This window comes from Cajanus cajan, chromosome 1 (assembly GCF_000230855.2).
Source record: "Cajanus cajan strain Asha chromosome 1, NIPB_CcT2T_4, whole genome shotgun sequence".
Taxonomy (NCBI): domain Eukaryota; kingdom Viridiplantae; phylum Streptophyta; class Magnoliopsida; order Fabales; family Fabaceae; genus Cajanus; species Cajanus cajan.
The window spans coordinates 3,789,070-3,805,829 of record NC_138517.1 but is presented as its reverse complement, the minus strand read 5'-3'; the positions used below and the strand labels follow the sequence as shown (position 1 = coordinate 3,805,829).

Genomic DNA, 16,760 nt, shown 5'->3' with positions numbered 1-16,760 from the left:
CACAACAAGAGAAAATAATCGTTGTATGAGTCCTGAAATAACAATGAGGAAAAAACAGCGTCTTGACTTCAGAACTATATAGTTGTAGTTCTAATTTTTAAAAGTTGGAGGAAAATACTATATAACCTAATCAGACTAGAATGTAGAGCTATTGCCAGTGTTATATACTTTGATTTGGCTCGTTACAAGAAAGTTATGACTTATGACACAATTGGTCCGACTTTTGCAATCAATGTAGCTGCAATTTAACACACATGAAATCCATTTGCTTTTCAGGATGATTAAAAGTACCGATAAATATTTTGAGTGATTTGTTTACAATATAACTTAAAGATTGGCCTAAAAATGTAATTTATTTCAAGAGGACGATTCCGTCACTGATCTGGTAGGAGAAGAAAACATAGGTTTTGGAGGAATTTCCAAGGAATTCATGCTGCCTTCCAACATATCTATCACTTTACTCATTGTAGGTCTATCATTCGGAAACGTTTGAATGCACCATAAACCCACTATGGTCATTCTCTTTGCAATCTCATTTTCTTCTACGGTCATCACCTCATCCGGTCTTAAATCATTATCCAACTCAAGCCTTCTGTATACCAAATATGGGAAGTATAACTCACTTGTGTGACTGGCTTCAGCATTAATGTTTTTCCTCCCTCCTACCATTTCTAGCAACATCATTCCATAGCTATAAACATCAGACTTGTGTGAAACTCCACCAAAATGTCTATTGCACATTTCTGGAGCAACATACCCCATTGTCCCTCTTGTATTTGACATAGAAATAATGCTCTCTTTTCTAGGACACAGCTTTGCTAGCCCAAAATCTGATATTTTGGGACAAAAATTCTCATCCAAAAGAATATTATGTGGTTTTATGTCAAAATGCAAAATCCGAGTGTTGCATCCCCTGTGCAAGTACTCCAACCCACGAGCAATCCCTATTGAGATTTGATACAAATTCTCCCAACTCAAAGATGCAATGGTTTCTGGCCCTCCTTTGTAGATAAACTTTTCTAGGGAACCATTAGCCATAAACTCATAGATGAGAGCTTTCTTGCGGCCTTCCAAACAAAATCCAAGAAGTGTAACAATATTAACATGAGAGGTTCTACTTATGCTAGCAACCTCATTAATAAAGTCTTCACCACTTCCTTTGGATGCATTCAATATCTTTATAGCCACAGGACAACCAGTGGGTAGCTTTCCTTCATATACTGCACCAAAACCACCTTGACCAAGTTTAACTTTGAAGGAATTGGTCATTTTCTTTACTTCTGAAAATTTGTATCTTTTCTGTGATACAGCTCCATGAATTTTTAAGAATGCTTCAATATCTTGATTACTCTTTGTGGACCTAAAAAATTTGAATGGTCGGGCTAATGACTTATATCTAAAACAACAAATTATGATGCATATCATGAATCCTCCCATTACTGCACTTGCAACACCTATTAACAAATATAATAGGATAATTAGGAGTTAAGAAACAATACGTATGTGTCATTTTATGTTGTAACATTAATTTTTATTAGTTTAATATGTGCTCAGGAGTCTAAACTTAAATATTATTTTGATTCATCAAAAGAGAAAAAAAAAGAAAAAAGACAAGGTCATAGAAATCCTGTCTAAAGATTCTTTCAATGCAAATGGATTCCAAATTTATCACAAATGTAATTCACAAAGAAGTGAAATAGTTCATATAAAAGGACAATTGATATATTACCTATAATGATTTTCCTTATCAGATTACCTGCGAGAGCAAAGAGAAGTTGTTAAAATGTGGTGACTCGAGTCTTTTATAAATATTTAGATTGGAGGAAGTCATGAAGATATCCTATTCGATAGTAATCACTTACCATTGAAAAGGGAATGACAAATATTGCATACATGATCACACTTCATCTATCATATCTCTTTCCACATTTCAGTTTAATCACATTGTTGGGATATAAACAAGTCTCACATCGATAAAATAAGACAAAAAAATAACAACTTATATAATACAAACATACTTCAATGATCTAGAGGCCTTTTGGGTGATAACCAAAAGCAAAATCGTGAGGGTTTAGGCCTAAAGTGGACAATATCTCATCATTGTGGAGTATGTTTGTGTAATAGCCTTATAAAAACAACCCTCATAAAATATCCCCTCAGACAAATACCATAAAATAACCCTACCAAATTGACTTTTCAAGTGCTTCAAGAATTTTCAAGTGAGTTTTTCATCTTTTTTTTTTTTATGCTCCCGTCTTTTCCATTTTTTCTCTGCTAATAATATTACACTTAGGGGTGGATATACAGACCGGTCCAGCTCATTTAAGGCCCGGTCCGTAAAACTCGTGTTTTATACGGGTCGGATAAGTCCGGTCCATAAAATAAATGGACTTATTTTTTAAGTCCGTATCCGGCAAGCCAAAATCCGTGGATAACGGACTGGTCCTCGGGCTTAAATAATAGTTCAAAAAAAATAAATTTTAAAAAAATAAAAATACATAAAATTAGAAGAAAAAAATATTTTTTTTATTTATAAGCTAAATTTTATCATACTAAATTTTATCAATAGTTAAAATGATTTAAAATACTAAATACTAAAATATTAAAATAAAAATAATTACAAATATTTAAATAATAATACCAAACTTTTAATAATAAAATCATCAAAATGTCATAAAAATAATTCTAATGACAAATACATACCAACTAAACATAATTTTAATGTCATAATAATTTAAAAAATTAAATACACAACTTAATATTAAAATCGTAATATTTAAAAATATTAATTAGTGAAGTCCGCGGACTAGCCTGCGAGCCCGCGAATTAAATCTGCCAAGTCCGCGGACTTCACGAGCCGGGTTAAAAAATTAAACATATACGAATTTAAAAAAACGGGTCCGTTATCTGCAAAATTCGCGGGCTTACGGACCGGTCCACAGACCCGTGTCCATCTACTCACCCCTTTGCACTACTATTCATTGCTCATATATAATATTGTAGTACTGTTTCCATTTCATTCCCCTATTTTGTGAAATTCTGATATGTAAATGACCGTGTCATTGACTTGATCTATTTTTCTCTTCGTTTTCTTTAATTGGCTTGCTCTATTTTATTTTATTTAGTTGTATTTGTTCTTTTATATCACACAAAAAAAGCACTTGAAATTTCAAATTTTAAGTAGTAATTTTTTTTATAACACAGTCAAAAAAAGGAAAAAGTGAAAGATGAAATTAATATCATGATCTCTACATTATATATATATATATATATATATATATATATATATATATATATAAGATGAATTTGAGTTAGGATTTCTGTGAGTAAATGAGATGAAAATGGATCTTAGTTGGGAGAAGAAACCCTCTCTGCATAAAAACTATGATCTCTCTCCTTCCCTTGAGTTTGTTACTCTAATGGAGAATTATTATTATTATTATTATTATTATTATTATTATTATTATTATTATTATTTATCTAGACATTGTTATTTTTTGTTATTTTTGTCTTTGACTCTTTAAATTTGAATGTATGAAATTTTTTTTAAAATCTTATCATATGTCAAAAGTCTACGAAAATTCTACAAAATCCTATAGAATCCATTAAAATCCTGATTTAAAAGTCTTGCAAAATTCATTAAAATCTTGATTTAAAGTCTTGCAAAATCCTGTAAAGTCTTAAAAGTCATGAAAATCTTACAAAGTCTTTTAAAATTCGTAGGATTTTTTTTAACTAAAAAATTCCTTTAAAATCCTAATCCAATACACCTCCCATAGGTTATACACCCCCCATAGGTTATACACCGGAGGTTACCAAACACATACACGTCTTCACAATGATAAGATATTATCCTTTTAGGGAAAAGGAGTTGCTCTTTTACCTTCCTGGATCAAAGTTAACATGACAAAACTTTAATAATAGATGTTTGAAACATGATAAAACTGACCCTTATGTGTTTATCCAATGTTACCATTATGAAATCTTAATCTACATCAGAATAAAGAATAATAATAAATGTTTGAAACATGATAAAACTGACCCTTAAGTGTTTCAACTGGTTTTGATATTGGCAATGGTGACAAAGAAGAACTTGGCGATGAATATGCAGGTACCCATGTTCGTGGTGGTGATAATGTTGGTTGTGGTGATAGTATTGGTGGTGATTTTGATGGTGGAGATGATAATGGTCGTGGTGTTGTATAGGGTGAAGTTCTTGGCGATGAATATGTAGGTACCCATGTTCGTGGTGATGATAATGTTGGTTGTGGTGATAGTATTGGTGGTGATTCCCATGTTCGTGGTGATGTTGGTTGTGGTGATTCCCATGTTCGTGGTGATGTTGGTTGTGGTGATAGTATTGGTGGTGATTTTGATGGTGGAGATGATACTTGTCATGGTGTTGAATTGCAACGACTGCAAACTGCATACCAGTTTCTCATTCAAAATTATTAAGACATTCTTATGTAAATTTTCTTCAATGTAATTTTACAACATACAAAACAAAGTGAAAGCTGATATTTAAGAATTTAATCTTTATTATGCTAATCACCTTATTAGAAATAGAAAATCTTAGATTAATAATTTATTTAGGTTAAAATACTAATTTGGTCTCTTACAATATTTTTTTGTTTCAATTTAGTCTCACTTTAATTTTTTGTTTCAATTTGGTTCCTAATAATTTAAATTACTACAATGTCAGACTTTCGTCTAAATTATTTAAACGGAGTTAGCTGTTGACCACGTGGATGCCACATAGATGCATAGATGGATGCCAAATTTTTTTAATACATCTGGAATCAGAACGGCCCGTTCTGAAACTAGAACGGCCCATTCTAGTTGCAGTATTGGTGTGTTAATTTTGCACCTGGAATGCCGTTCTTTTAAATCAATCATATTGTCTCAGAACTCTTTCTATTCTAGGGTTCTCTGTTCTTCTTAGTTCTTCGGTTAACTCCTTAATCCCTATAACTGATCCTAGCAATTGTATCAGATTTGGTTCCTTCTAGCGATAATCATGGTGGTGTCCACTCGTTCACAAGATGCATCACACGTGAATGCCAAGGAATTGGAATCAAGAATCACGGGACGACTTGAAGCTCGTCTCATGGAGATTGTTACATCGTTGCGAGAATCATGGGATGCTTTGATGGATAAACGCATTCAAGATCACATCAAACAGCATACCGATAGTGAAACTTCCTCTTCTTTGTTGGCTAATACGGTTCCAAATTGTGTTATGCAACCTTCCTCCAATTACTCTTGTGGTATTCATCTTGCACGTATTGATTCTCCCTGTTTCAATGGTGAAAATGTCAAACATTGGGTGTATCAGTGTGAAACATTTTTTTCAATTGATTCTACTCCTGAGGAATTCAAGGTGAAGCTTGTTGTAATTCACTTGGAAGGGAAGGCCTTCCAGTGGCACACTACTTTTGTCAAATCTATTGCAGCAGATTCTTCACTTTCTTGGAATAACTATTCTACAATATTGCTTGAACGATTTGGTGAACCTTGTGAAGATCCTATGGCTAAGTTGATGAAATTGAGGCAAACAGGTTCAATCACTGAATTTCATGAGAAGTTTGATGCTCTCCTCAATCGCTTGGATCTTTCTGAAGCCAATACCCTTAGTTGTTTTTTAGGAGGCCTAAAAACAGATATTCAAATGATGGTATGGATGTTTTCCCCTACCACTGTAAGGAAAGCCTATGCATTAGCCAAAATGTATGAAGCAGCCAATCTTCAATCTTCTTCCAACACCCTAATACACAAGCCACCTAGAAATCCCACCTTGCCCAAACCTACATTACCTTCTAAACCTTCCAGTTTCATCCTTCCTACCCCTACTGTCAATAAAACTAAAACACAATCTCATAAAAATCTTACTCCAGCATTTATTAATGATAGAAGAGCAAAGGGGCTATGTTACTTTTGTGATGAACGTTTCACCCCTGAGCATGCCCTTACTCATAAGAAACTACAGCTTCATGTCATGGAAGTTGATGATGAGGAGACACTGGACACTTGTGAAGATATGGATGTGGAAGACAGTTCAAAGGATTTGATAGAACCTCAGATCTCTATACATGCTCTGACTAGTATTGCTAGTTTTAGAACTATGTGAATTACGGGCTACTATAAGAAAAAACCTTTGCATATCCTTATCGACAGTGGAAGTACTCATAATTTCCTTAATGTCAAGTTTCTCGGAAATTAGGTTGCTTGATACAACAAATGGGAACTATAAATGTTGTTGTGCTGATGGTAATAAAGTCAAAATTTCTTCAATGGTCAAGAACTTTGGTTGGACTATTCAGGATACTAATTTTTGTTCTGACATGATGTTGTTACCTTTAGGTTGTTGTGACCTTGTCTTGGGAATCGAGTGGCTGGTTACATTAGGAGATATAATTTGGAATTTTGACAAGCTTTTTATGGAATTTTTTGTTAGTGGCAAGAAGCATGTGCTGCGAGGTGCTTCTTCTACCAATATTAAGACTATAAGGAAGCAACAGGTGACTAAAGCTCTTAAAGAGGGTGTTCATTTATCTATCTTACAGGTAGGTGATTTTTCTGAAGGGTTGTTGCATTTTTTAACAACTCATGCTAACCAACCTGAATTACCAAGAGCAATTGAGGAGCTGCTCAGTCAGTTTGCTGATATATTTAATGAACCAACCAACTTTCCTCTTAAGAGATTGGGGTATGATCACAAAATTCCATTAATGCAGGGCTCTGATCTAGTGAAAAAAGGGCCTTACAGATATGCGAAACAGCAGAAAGATGAAATTGATAGATTGGTGAAGGAGTCACTCAAGTTAGGTATCATTCAGCCTAGTAACAATCCTTATGCAAGTCCTGTTGTTTTGGTGGGTAAGAAAAATGGTTCTCGGCGAATGTGTGTGGACTACAGAGAATTAAATAAGAATACAGCGAAGGATTGATTTCCAATACCACTTGTTGATGATCTACTGGATGAGTTGTATGGCTCTTTGATTTTTTCCAAAATCGATTTGAGATCTGGTTACAATTAGGTGAGGATGGATCTTGTTAATATCCATAAAACTGTTTTCAAAACACACAGTGGCCATTTTGAATATTTGGTAATGTCTTTTGGCCTCACCAATGCTCCTGCCACTTTTTAGGGTTTGATGAATGAGGTCTTTAAAGACTATTTGAGGAAGTTTTTGCTAGTTTTTTTTTTATGATATACTCATTTACAACAGTAGTTTAGAAAGTCATATTGGCCACTTGCAACAAGTTTTGACAACCATGAGAACGCACTCATTGTTTGCCAAAAGGTCTAAATGTTATTTTGGAGTTACAAGGGTAGAATATTTGGGACATTAGAATACTTGGGCCATTGCCTCAATCCAGTAAATAGCTGCAAGGTTTTTTGGGTTTAGCAAGCTATTATAGAAGGTTTGTTAAGGGATATGGGAGCACAACTAAGCCATTAACTAATATGTTGAAGAAAGAAGGGTTTTGTTGGTCTTCAGAAGCAAAGGAGGCGTTTCAATCCTTAAAAACAAAACTGTTACAGGCATCAGTTTTTTTGCCTTACCAAATTTTACCAAAACCTTTGTGGTGGAGGTAGATGCTTTTGGTTTTATTGAAGGATTGCCAAGTTCTTATAGGAAACAAGTTATTTTTGTGGTAATTGACCGGCTAAGCAAAGCAACTCATTTCATGGCATTATCTCCCATATACTACAACTGAAGTAGCTCAATCCTTCCTAGACAACTTCTTCAAATTACATGGATTTCCTGAATCCATAACAAGTGATAGAGATGCTATTTTTGTGAGTCAATTCTGGCAAGAACTTATGGCTTTCCAAGGAGTACAGATTCAGCTTTCTACAGCTTATCACCCTCAGACAGATGGCCAATCTAAGATAGTGAATAGGTGTTTGGAAACTTATCTCAGGTGTATGTGTGCTGACACTCCCTTACAATGGTCTAAATGGTTGGCTTTAGCTGAATGGTGGTATAACACCAATTATCACAGCACAATTAAAGCAACTCCTTATGAAATAGTATATGGTCAGCCCCCACCTATCTACTTACCATATCTACCTAGTGAATCTAAGACAGAAGTCTCCAAAGGAGGGGGGAAATGCTTAAACTTTTGAAGTTTCACATGAGGAGGGCACAAGATCGAATGAAGCAATTGGCTGATAAACACATATCTGACAAGAAGTTTAACATTAACGACTTGGTCTATGTGAAGTTACATCCATATAGACAAATTTCAGTAGCTTTCAAAATCAATGCTAAATTGCCTCCTAAGTATTTTGGACCTTATAAGATCATTGACCAAGTGGGATCAGTAGCTTACAAGCTGCAACTTCCAGTTGAATCAAAAGTCCACAACGTGTTCCATGTTTCTCAATTGAAGAAGTATGTTGGAGATGCTACTACTTTTGTCAATATTCCTATTTCTGCTACTGATTCCAGTAATGAGAAGGAACTAAAAGCTATAATTGATTGCATGACAGTCAAGAGACAAGGCAAGGCTGTCACCAAAGTACTTGTGCAATGGAAGCATCGGCTACCTGAAGACTCAACTTGGGAATTTTACTATGATTTGATAATTTTTTTTTCCAAATTTCCATCCTTGAGGTCAAGGATTTTTGTAAGGGTGGGGCATTGATATGGGCCAATTTGTAATTAGAGAAATTATAGGTAGTTAAGTGAGAATAGTTAATAATAGGAGGACTATTTTGGCTAAAGTTCTGTGTTTTTAGTAGTTAGTTAGTACATTGAGAAACCAACTAGTATATTAGAGAATTATCTGATTCATAATGATATCAGTTTTGTAATCAATTTTCTCAATCTTTTGAATCAATCATATTGTCTCAGAAATCTTACTATTCTAGGGTTCTCTGTTCTTCGGTTAACTCCTTAATCCCTAGAACTGATCCTAACACAATGGTGGCAGGTTTTATTTCATTGTTAGTTAAACTGGAGTGTACAGGTAGATAATGTTGATATCTTGTCAGCCATTCAGTGTATGGATCGTCGATTGCAAGAGACGGATGAACGCCAACAACACTATAATTATATAGTAGATAAGATGTATTATTGACACCTTCAACGTTATCCAGATGATTTCCCCTCTTAGTAATTTCTTTGAACTTTCTTAGTATATGTTATGTTATGAATTTTTGTTTTTAGTCTCTGAATCATATTTCAATCTTTGAATTTATGTTATGTTATGAATTTTTGTTTTCAATTTTTGAACCACATTGCTGCATTTTGTTGAACTTACGTATGTGGTTGACGTTTTGGAACGACCCGTTCTGAATCCAGAACGGCCCGTTCTAAAACCAGAACGACCCGTTTTGCTTGCACTCGCTGTGTGTTAAATAATGCATCTGGAATGACCCGTTCCAAGTACAAAATTAACACACCAAGAGTACAAGCAGAACGGGTCGTTCTGGTTCCAGATGCATTGAAGAAATTTGGCATCCACATATGCATCTATGTGGCATCCACGTGACTAACAGTTAATTCCGTTTAAATAATTTGGACGAAAGTCCGACATTGCAGTAATTTAAATTATTAGAAATCGAATTGAAAAAAAGATTAAAGTGGAACTAAATTGAAAAAAAAATTATAAGGGACAAAATTAGTATTTTAACTATTTATTTAAATCTCATGTGATGACTTAAAATAGATAGGATTTTAAGCAAAATCACTTTATTAGAAATTGTGAATCTTACGTGCACATAAAACACTATTGAATAACTTCTTTTATATATAGTTATATATATAAACGTTGATTTTGTTTTAATAAAGGTAGGGGGAAATTTTTATAGAAATCGAACGATCCCTGTTACACCGAGTTACATGTTGCGAGTTCTATTCTCTATGCTATCTTCAACATTATAAAATTTCAACATATTATCACAGTTATCATAAGAATCATGGTTTTTGTACCCCGAATAATATAAACATCTGTTTGGAATTTTTTTTTATTTATCTTTATCTAATGTAAACACTTATAATGTGTCCAAATATCACTTTTATACAACAAATAAGTCTTTTCTATATTTATGCTGAACAATTCTATATCTAGCAAATGGAGTACAAAGTTATCATTTTGAAAAAACCTATTCTAAATTAGAATTTGTTTAGATAATTTCTTGAATAAATACTAAAAGAATAAAATAAAAAGGTAAAATGAATTCAAAAAGAAAAGGTTGCAAATTAACATTAATATTAATATATAAGCCAAAGTCAATTTTTTAAGAAGGTTAAATAAGAATGTTTCTATAAATTAACTTGTATAAACTAATTTTAATTTTAAAAATAATTTAATCTATCTATTATTTTATCTATAAATATTTATTGAGGAGTTATGAAAATGGTTTAGAAGAAGAACTTACCTGTAGCATTAGCACTAGCATTAACTAATTTAACTGTTACCACAGTTGCCGCAAGCGATACTTTCGTTGTTGTGTAAATTAACGGTGCCACGTTAGCGGAATCACCGTCACTTCTCGGTAACCGTGTGCGTGTAACCAAACTGCTGCTGCAATCTGTTTATCAAATTTTATCAGCTTTTTTCTTTACCCTCAAATTTTATTAGTTAAACAATCAAATTTAATCCATTCCTATGTTTTAAATACAAATCTTTATATTATGAAAAATGTTTTTAAGATTTTCTTTTCATAAAAAATATTTTAAGATTTAATTTATTTTTTTATTTATCATAATTATTTATATGTTAAATATTAATAATTTTAAAAGAAATTATCAATAAAAAATATTACAATATAAATTATTTATCATAAATTTAAAATATTTATATATTTAAACATAATATTTATATGTAATAATTTATTATAAATTTTGATTATATATTATAAATACATTACACAAGTTAAAATATCAGTATAATTAAATTTATGATTAAATATGATTTTATTTCTTGAATTTTTGTCGATTTTCGTATTAGTCGCTAAACAATTTTTTTTAATAATGTTATTTTAAAATTTACTGATTTTTACTTTTAGTTTTTTTAAAAAAAATTTTGTTAACATTTTGGTTCTTGACTTTAAGAAAATTGTTCATAGAGAAAATTTTTAAGGATTAAAATCAAATAAAATTTATTTAACAATTAAAAATAAAAATTGATAAAATTTCACAAACAAAAAAATATATTTAATTCTTAAATTTAAATATCTATTTTTGACAGTGAACCCAATGAAATGACACACTAAGATATCTCTTAAAATAAATTTTCTCATATATAATAAGATTCATTTAAATGTTGACATTGTAATATCCCGAATTTTTTAAAATTATTAAAAAGGATGTTTTAATCAATTAAAGAGATTTCATGAAAGATTTTAGAGAATTTTAATAATTATAAGTGTTTTAGTTAATAAATAAGAATTGTGAAATTATTTTGTTATAGAAAACATTTGGAAAAAAATGTTTTAATTAATTATGTAATTATATTTGATATATTTAATTATGTTTTTTTCTTTAAAAAGAAATAAGGGAATGAATCATTTTATTATAATAAAAACAATGGTTTTAAGCGTAGACGATTTACATTCCTTGTTTTCTTCACCTTACACTTTTCTCCTTTATGCTTTGAAGAATTGCTTGAAGATCAAGAAGGAGATCACCCCAAAGATTGATGTTTGTCTATGAGTGCTCATCGAGGTATGAGTAAGGGGAAGTGAGTAGTTTTATTCTGGAAGTAATATATAAGTTGGATAATGAAATTGATCCTAATATCTTATTTGTTTTTGTATGTTGTGAAGGAAAATCTCAATTTTATCTTATAATCTATGAATTTGTTTTTTGTACTCATCTCATGTGTGTTATATATGATGTTGGAATTCTATGTATAGTTAATTTTGTGTATTTTGAGTTGTTTAAGAACCTTTGAATGGTTGTAGTTCCTATATAGGAAACTCTTGTTTATAAAACAAAGTAAAGATTGATGTTAATTGCATGAATATGTGAAATTAAGATTGAATTTGAATAATTGATGTAATAAAGTAGTATTGAACTTTAATCATGATTTTAACCAATTGGTTTGGAGTTTGGGGGTTTTTAGTTCATATCATTCAATTTTTGCGTAGTCTATAAGTTCTTCACGAACTAGTATTGTGTTGGACATCAAATGGGTCTCACCAGTCGTCATTTGACGTTGTTATTATGAGGTTTCATAATATGCGAGACATCAGTCACATAGAGTGCAACTATAATAGAGAAGGATTTGTGCACTTCGTATGTTGCAAAAAATGTTGCATCAAGTGTGATAACATCATAATCAAATTTTGTAATCTTCATAATAATTGTAGTATGGATGTTAGCTTTTCAATATCGTTGAAATCAATTAAAAAGAAGGTCTAAGACTCAAGTTATGATTAAATTAATGAACAAAGGTCAGATTATCAGATTTAGGTTGAAATATTGTTGTTTTAGATTTTTTAACAAATAGTGGATGGCAAAATTAACTCTTAAGGTCTACATAAGAGTTGTAGATGATTGTCTTAGCTTTCTAACAAAATTAAGATCAACTTGATATCATGTATATAGCATTAGATATCATGTTTGGACCACATGAGGTCATAGAAGATTAAGTTATAAAAATGTAGCTCGTGAGTGATGAAGATGAATGATTTTACCCCTTTAGGTGTTTGATTTTATGAATGATTTGATGTATCTATATCAATGTCTAGCAAAGAGAAGCTATGGAAGACAACAATTGTCAATAAGTTATGATGTGAGTGATTGCTAATTACTTAAGGTGCTTTAGTGATAATGATATCTAAGGAATTAATATGTAATATCAATGCATTGTTAGACTATTTAAGTTATTATTTAAACGCTTAGTTTGATGTTGATCTCTCAGTAGCTATGGTTGAGGTATTAATATATAATAAGATGATTTCATAACAATTTTATTTGACCTATTATAGGGTGATGTTGTGGACATAGTGTATTTGAACTATGAACATGTGACTCTTACAAATTAATTGTAATCGATGATTAATGCACGTATTGGTTACTTAATTCAAGGAATAGTATATGTGTTTAGTATACATAAATGTAATTATGAGCTATGTATGATTAAATGATGTGATCTAGTATTGGTGTTGGCAAATCAACTTGTGTAGTTCATATGATGGTAAATTGGCAAATCAATGTGTGTAGATCCTATGAGGGTCATATGATAGAAATTAACAAATTGTGGATTGTGTAGTGATAATATGGTATTACATTGAGTCTCGTGTGACATGCATCATATGCTTGCAAATCAACAAATTGAAAAATTGGCAAATCGAAAAATCGATACACATATATGATTTATATGTTTGATTGACACCACATGCATATGCAAATCGTACTCCATGTCCATTGCATTTATGTGTGTAAATATGTATTATGATGTGTGATTCCGTAAATTGGCACCGGTCTAATCGCACCTTGTTGTTATTAATTTACTTATGTGTGTATATATATATATATATATATATATATATATATATATATATATATATATATATATCATATTATTATGTGTCGGGCTATCTGACTTTATTCTATACTGTGACATTAATGTTTAGTTAGGATTTTTATTTTATTGGTTTCTTTATATTTAGAACTTCATATTATATTACATTTTGTAATTATTATATTAAATAATTATTTTTAATTCTTTTAGGTAACGTGTTACTATATGATACATCTATCCAAAGGAATTTGCAAACTTATCTTTAATCAATAAATTTTATTTTTGAACACTTTTTCATCTTCGTTATTCTATACATCTATGTTAATATGTGAAATAGAAAGTGTCACAGACATTTTCGAACAAATATTTTTCATATGTACCAACAAAGGATATTCAAACTCTTGAACACATCTTTAGAGATAAAATTATCGAATAAAATAATTTTTTAATATGTATAGTTTCACTTAGTTTACTTTTGAATCCTTATATTTTAAAATAAATATTTTTAGTTTTTATGACTATCTTTTTCAAATCTTTTTAATTTCTGTTGTATAAAATTAAATCTTTTTAGTCTCTATATTTATATTTTTTAATCATTTTAATAATCTCTATCATTAAATTTTTTAGTAAAATTATTTATTTTGTGTTGATGTGATAGAACTCTACAATCTTGTGAGCACATAAAAATGATGTATGGACATCGTAGGTAAGGGTACAAAAGAAATATAAAGTGTAGAGAAACCTAATTTAAAATATCTTTAAAAAATAAATTTGATATAAGATACACAAAATTAAATTAATACGAATATCATATCAACATGAAAGAGACAACATTATAAAAGATTAACAAAGACTAAAAAAATAAATAAATATATATATAAATATAAAAAAAATCTTAAATTATAAAGATTGAAAAAGATAAATATATAAATTTAAAGTATGTATGTTAAATTATAAAAATTAAAAAAATAAAATAAGTAATATTATAGAAAAAAAATATTTTAACTTAAAACGTTATATATACCCATATCATACCTTTTAATAAGATCAAATAATGTGACATGACTTTAATTTGAAAGAGAAGGAGGTGCTTCTCACATGTAGCCTGTGTTTGGTTTCACGTTTGAAACGTGAAAAATCACGTTTAACGTGGAAACTACCATGTTTGAAACGTGAAACCAAACACGCACGTAGTCTTACCGAGAGATATATAACTATTACGGACATAGACTTTAATAGGAAGGAACTCAACGAATTTTGATTTATGTTAATTTTTATTTTTTCATTTATTAATATTTATAATTACAAATTTTTTATTAATTATCTTTGTATTTATTAGAAAGTTAATTGATCCTTTTAAATAATATATATAATTGTTTATGATATTTTGTCAATATATCATATCTTTAGAATTTGTTATAAATTAAAAAAAATATATGTTATTTATTTATCTTATAATAAATGTTAATGAAAAAAAATTAATTTCAAATTTTAAAAAATTAAAATAAAATAAAAAATATGAAACTAAAAACAAAACTTATCTATTAACAACAATAATAGTTTTAAATTTTAGAGGGTTAAAAAAAATAACACTTTCAAAATAATAACATTAAAATTAGTTAGTTTTACAAATACTAAAAATATATTAAATCTTAATACTGAGATTATGTGATTTTGCTACATGTATGTTTGTTAATGAATTGTGGATGGTATTATTCAATTATTTAGTTAATAATTATTTTCTCATTTTTATATTTAAGCTAAAGAATAATATTAAATATTTTTCGGAATTAGAACTTTTATTTTTTATGAGAATGTTTTTATGAATTTTTTTTATAAATATTTTTAATTTTTATTTATCATAATTATTTATGAATTAAATTTTAATATTTAAAAATTAATTATTAATAATAAAAAATAATATTTTATAATTTAAATTATTTATTATAAATTTAAAATATAATTTACATGATTAAAATATTTATTCATATAAATTTTAAAAATAATTTATATATTCAAATATAATATTTATATATATATAATTTATTATAATAAATATTTAGCATGTATATATTAAAATGTTAGTTTATATAAAAATTAAAAAAATAATTTAACCAACTATCTTGAGATGATGAAATTATAGAAAAAGCCTGTCAAGTCTTCTACCCAAGTCAACTATAGGTTTTTATAGTAAAATAATTAAATAAATTTTTTTTTTTTTAAAAGGTCATGTCCGCCAAAACTAAATCCTTCTTCTGCTCCACTCTGTAAATCTTCATCTCCCTCCCCCAACTTTGCAGATGTCTTCTCATTTTTTTTTTTTAAATTCAAATATTTTGTTCAAGTGATAAACTTTTAGAAAATAGTAATGTAGTCAAAGAATAAAGTCTTTCAAATATACTCGGATAAATAAATTAAAAAAAATTGAAAACAGTTAACACAGAAGGCCTAAAATGAAATCACACAAAATAACGTACTTTTCCTCCGATCGCACGCCGTGAAGACATCATCCACTTTAAGATTGCGTTCCTTGTCTGTTGTCGAGACCTTGTTTGAGTGCTTTTTACCTGCAATCACAAACCATTCAGTAATAACATTTTTCGTTCAAGGAAAACCAAGCTTTAATTTAATTATGAAAACCCAAAATTAAAAAATCAAAAAAAAAAAAAAAAAAAATCTGCTTATGTAGAATTTCTGCTGGTGAGATATGTAGTTGCATGCTTCTTTATAATTTAATTAATTAGAAGAGAAGAAATACGTACCCTCAAACACAGACGAAGTGTTAAAATTGATATCACTTCTAGTTGGAAGAAGAAGCGTTATTACAGTTACAGAGAAGAGAAAGAAGAGACGGAGATTAAGATTAGTATTGGACAAGTGGAAAGGAAAGAACACCATTTTCAATTGGTCTTCTTAATTAATTGACAAAATATCCCAATCTCTCAAACATTTCTCTTATTTCTTACATCCCGCCGCTAACAAACTAACTCAATCTATCAATTAATAAGCCAAGGCTCCCTTTATCTACAAGATTCAGATCCTAGACCTCAGCAAGAAGAACATTTAACTGGAGATGAAGATGATGACCGAAGACAATGACAAAGAAATATCATGGCAATAACGAAGAATTGAGACCGGTAAAAGAACTTTACTATGAAGACAGGTGTAAAGGTAAAAGAAAAGTAAAAGCTTGATGAATTTTTTTTATTTTTATTTTAAGTCATAAGCCATGACAGTTTCTTTCTTTCTTTTTTTTTTTTTTTAATCTTATTATT

The 16,760-nt window shown here is 29.7% G+C and overlaps 1 protein-coding gene across 2 annotated transcripts; it reads right to left on the bottom strand.

Moving 5' to 3' along the window:
• Nucleotides 1–143: 143 nt before the first annotated feature.
• LOC109793431 (LEAF RUST 10 DISEASE-RESISTANCE LOCUS RECEPTOR-LIKE PROTEIN KINASE-like 2.5) lies at nt 144–16,626 on the bottom strand. 2 transcript variants are annotated; one of them, XM_083073072.1, is made up of 5 exons: nt 16,248–16,626; nt 15,963–16,052; nt 10,394–10,546; nt 1,730–1,756; nt 144–1,454 (listed from the first exon to the last, which is right to left on the bottom strand). In XM_083073072.1, the coding sequence occupies exons 1-5, from the start codon at nt 16,381–16,383 to the stop codon at nt 358–360; spliced, it is 1,503 nt and encodes a 500-aa protein (XP_082929198.1). In that variant the 5' UTR covers nt 16,384–16,626; the 3' UTR covers nt 144–357. The 2 variants fall into 2 exon arrangements, with proteins under 2 accessions (XP_082929198.1, XP_082929201.1); XM_083073075.1 differs by lacking the exon at nt 10,394–10,546 and having other exon boundaries at nt 16,248–16,623.
• Between the last annotated feature and the right edge of the window lie 134 nt (nt 16,627–16,760).

What these genes read in the sequence shown, in the direction of transcription:
- LOC109793431 (XM_083073072.1), bottom strand. Translation starts at nt 16,383, where the DNA reads ATGGTGTTCTTTCCTTTCCACTTGTCCAATACTAATCTTAATCTCCGT. An exon ending in CACTTCGTCTGTGTTTGAGG is followed by an intron (nt 16,053 to 16,247) that starts GTACGTATTTCT and finishes TTGTGATTGCAG; the next exon opens with GTAAAAAGCACTCAAACAAG. An exon ending in GATAAGGAAAATCATTATAG is followed by an intron (nt 1,455 to 1,729) that starts GTAATATATCAA and finishes ATTTGTTAATAG; the next exon opens with GTGTTGCAAGTGCAGTAATG.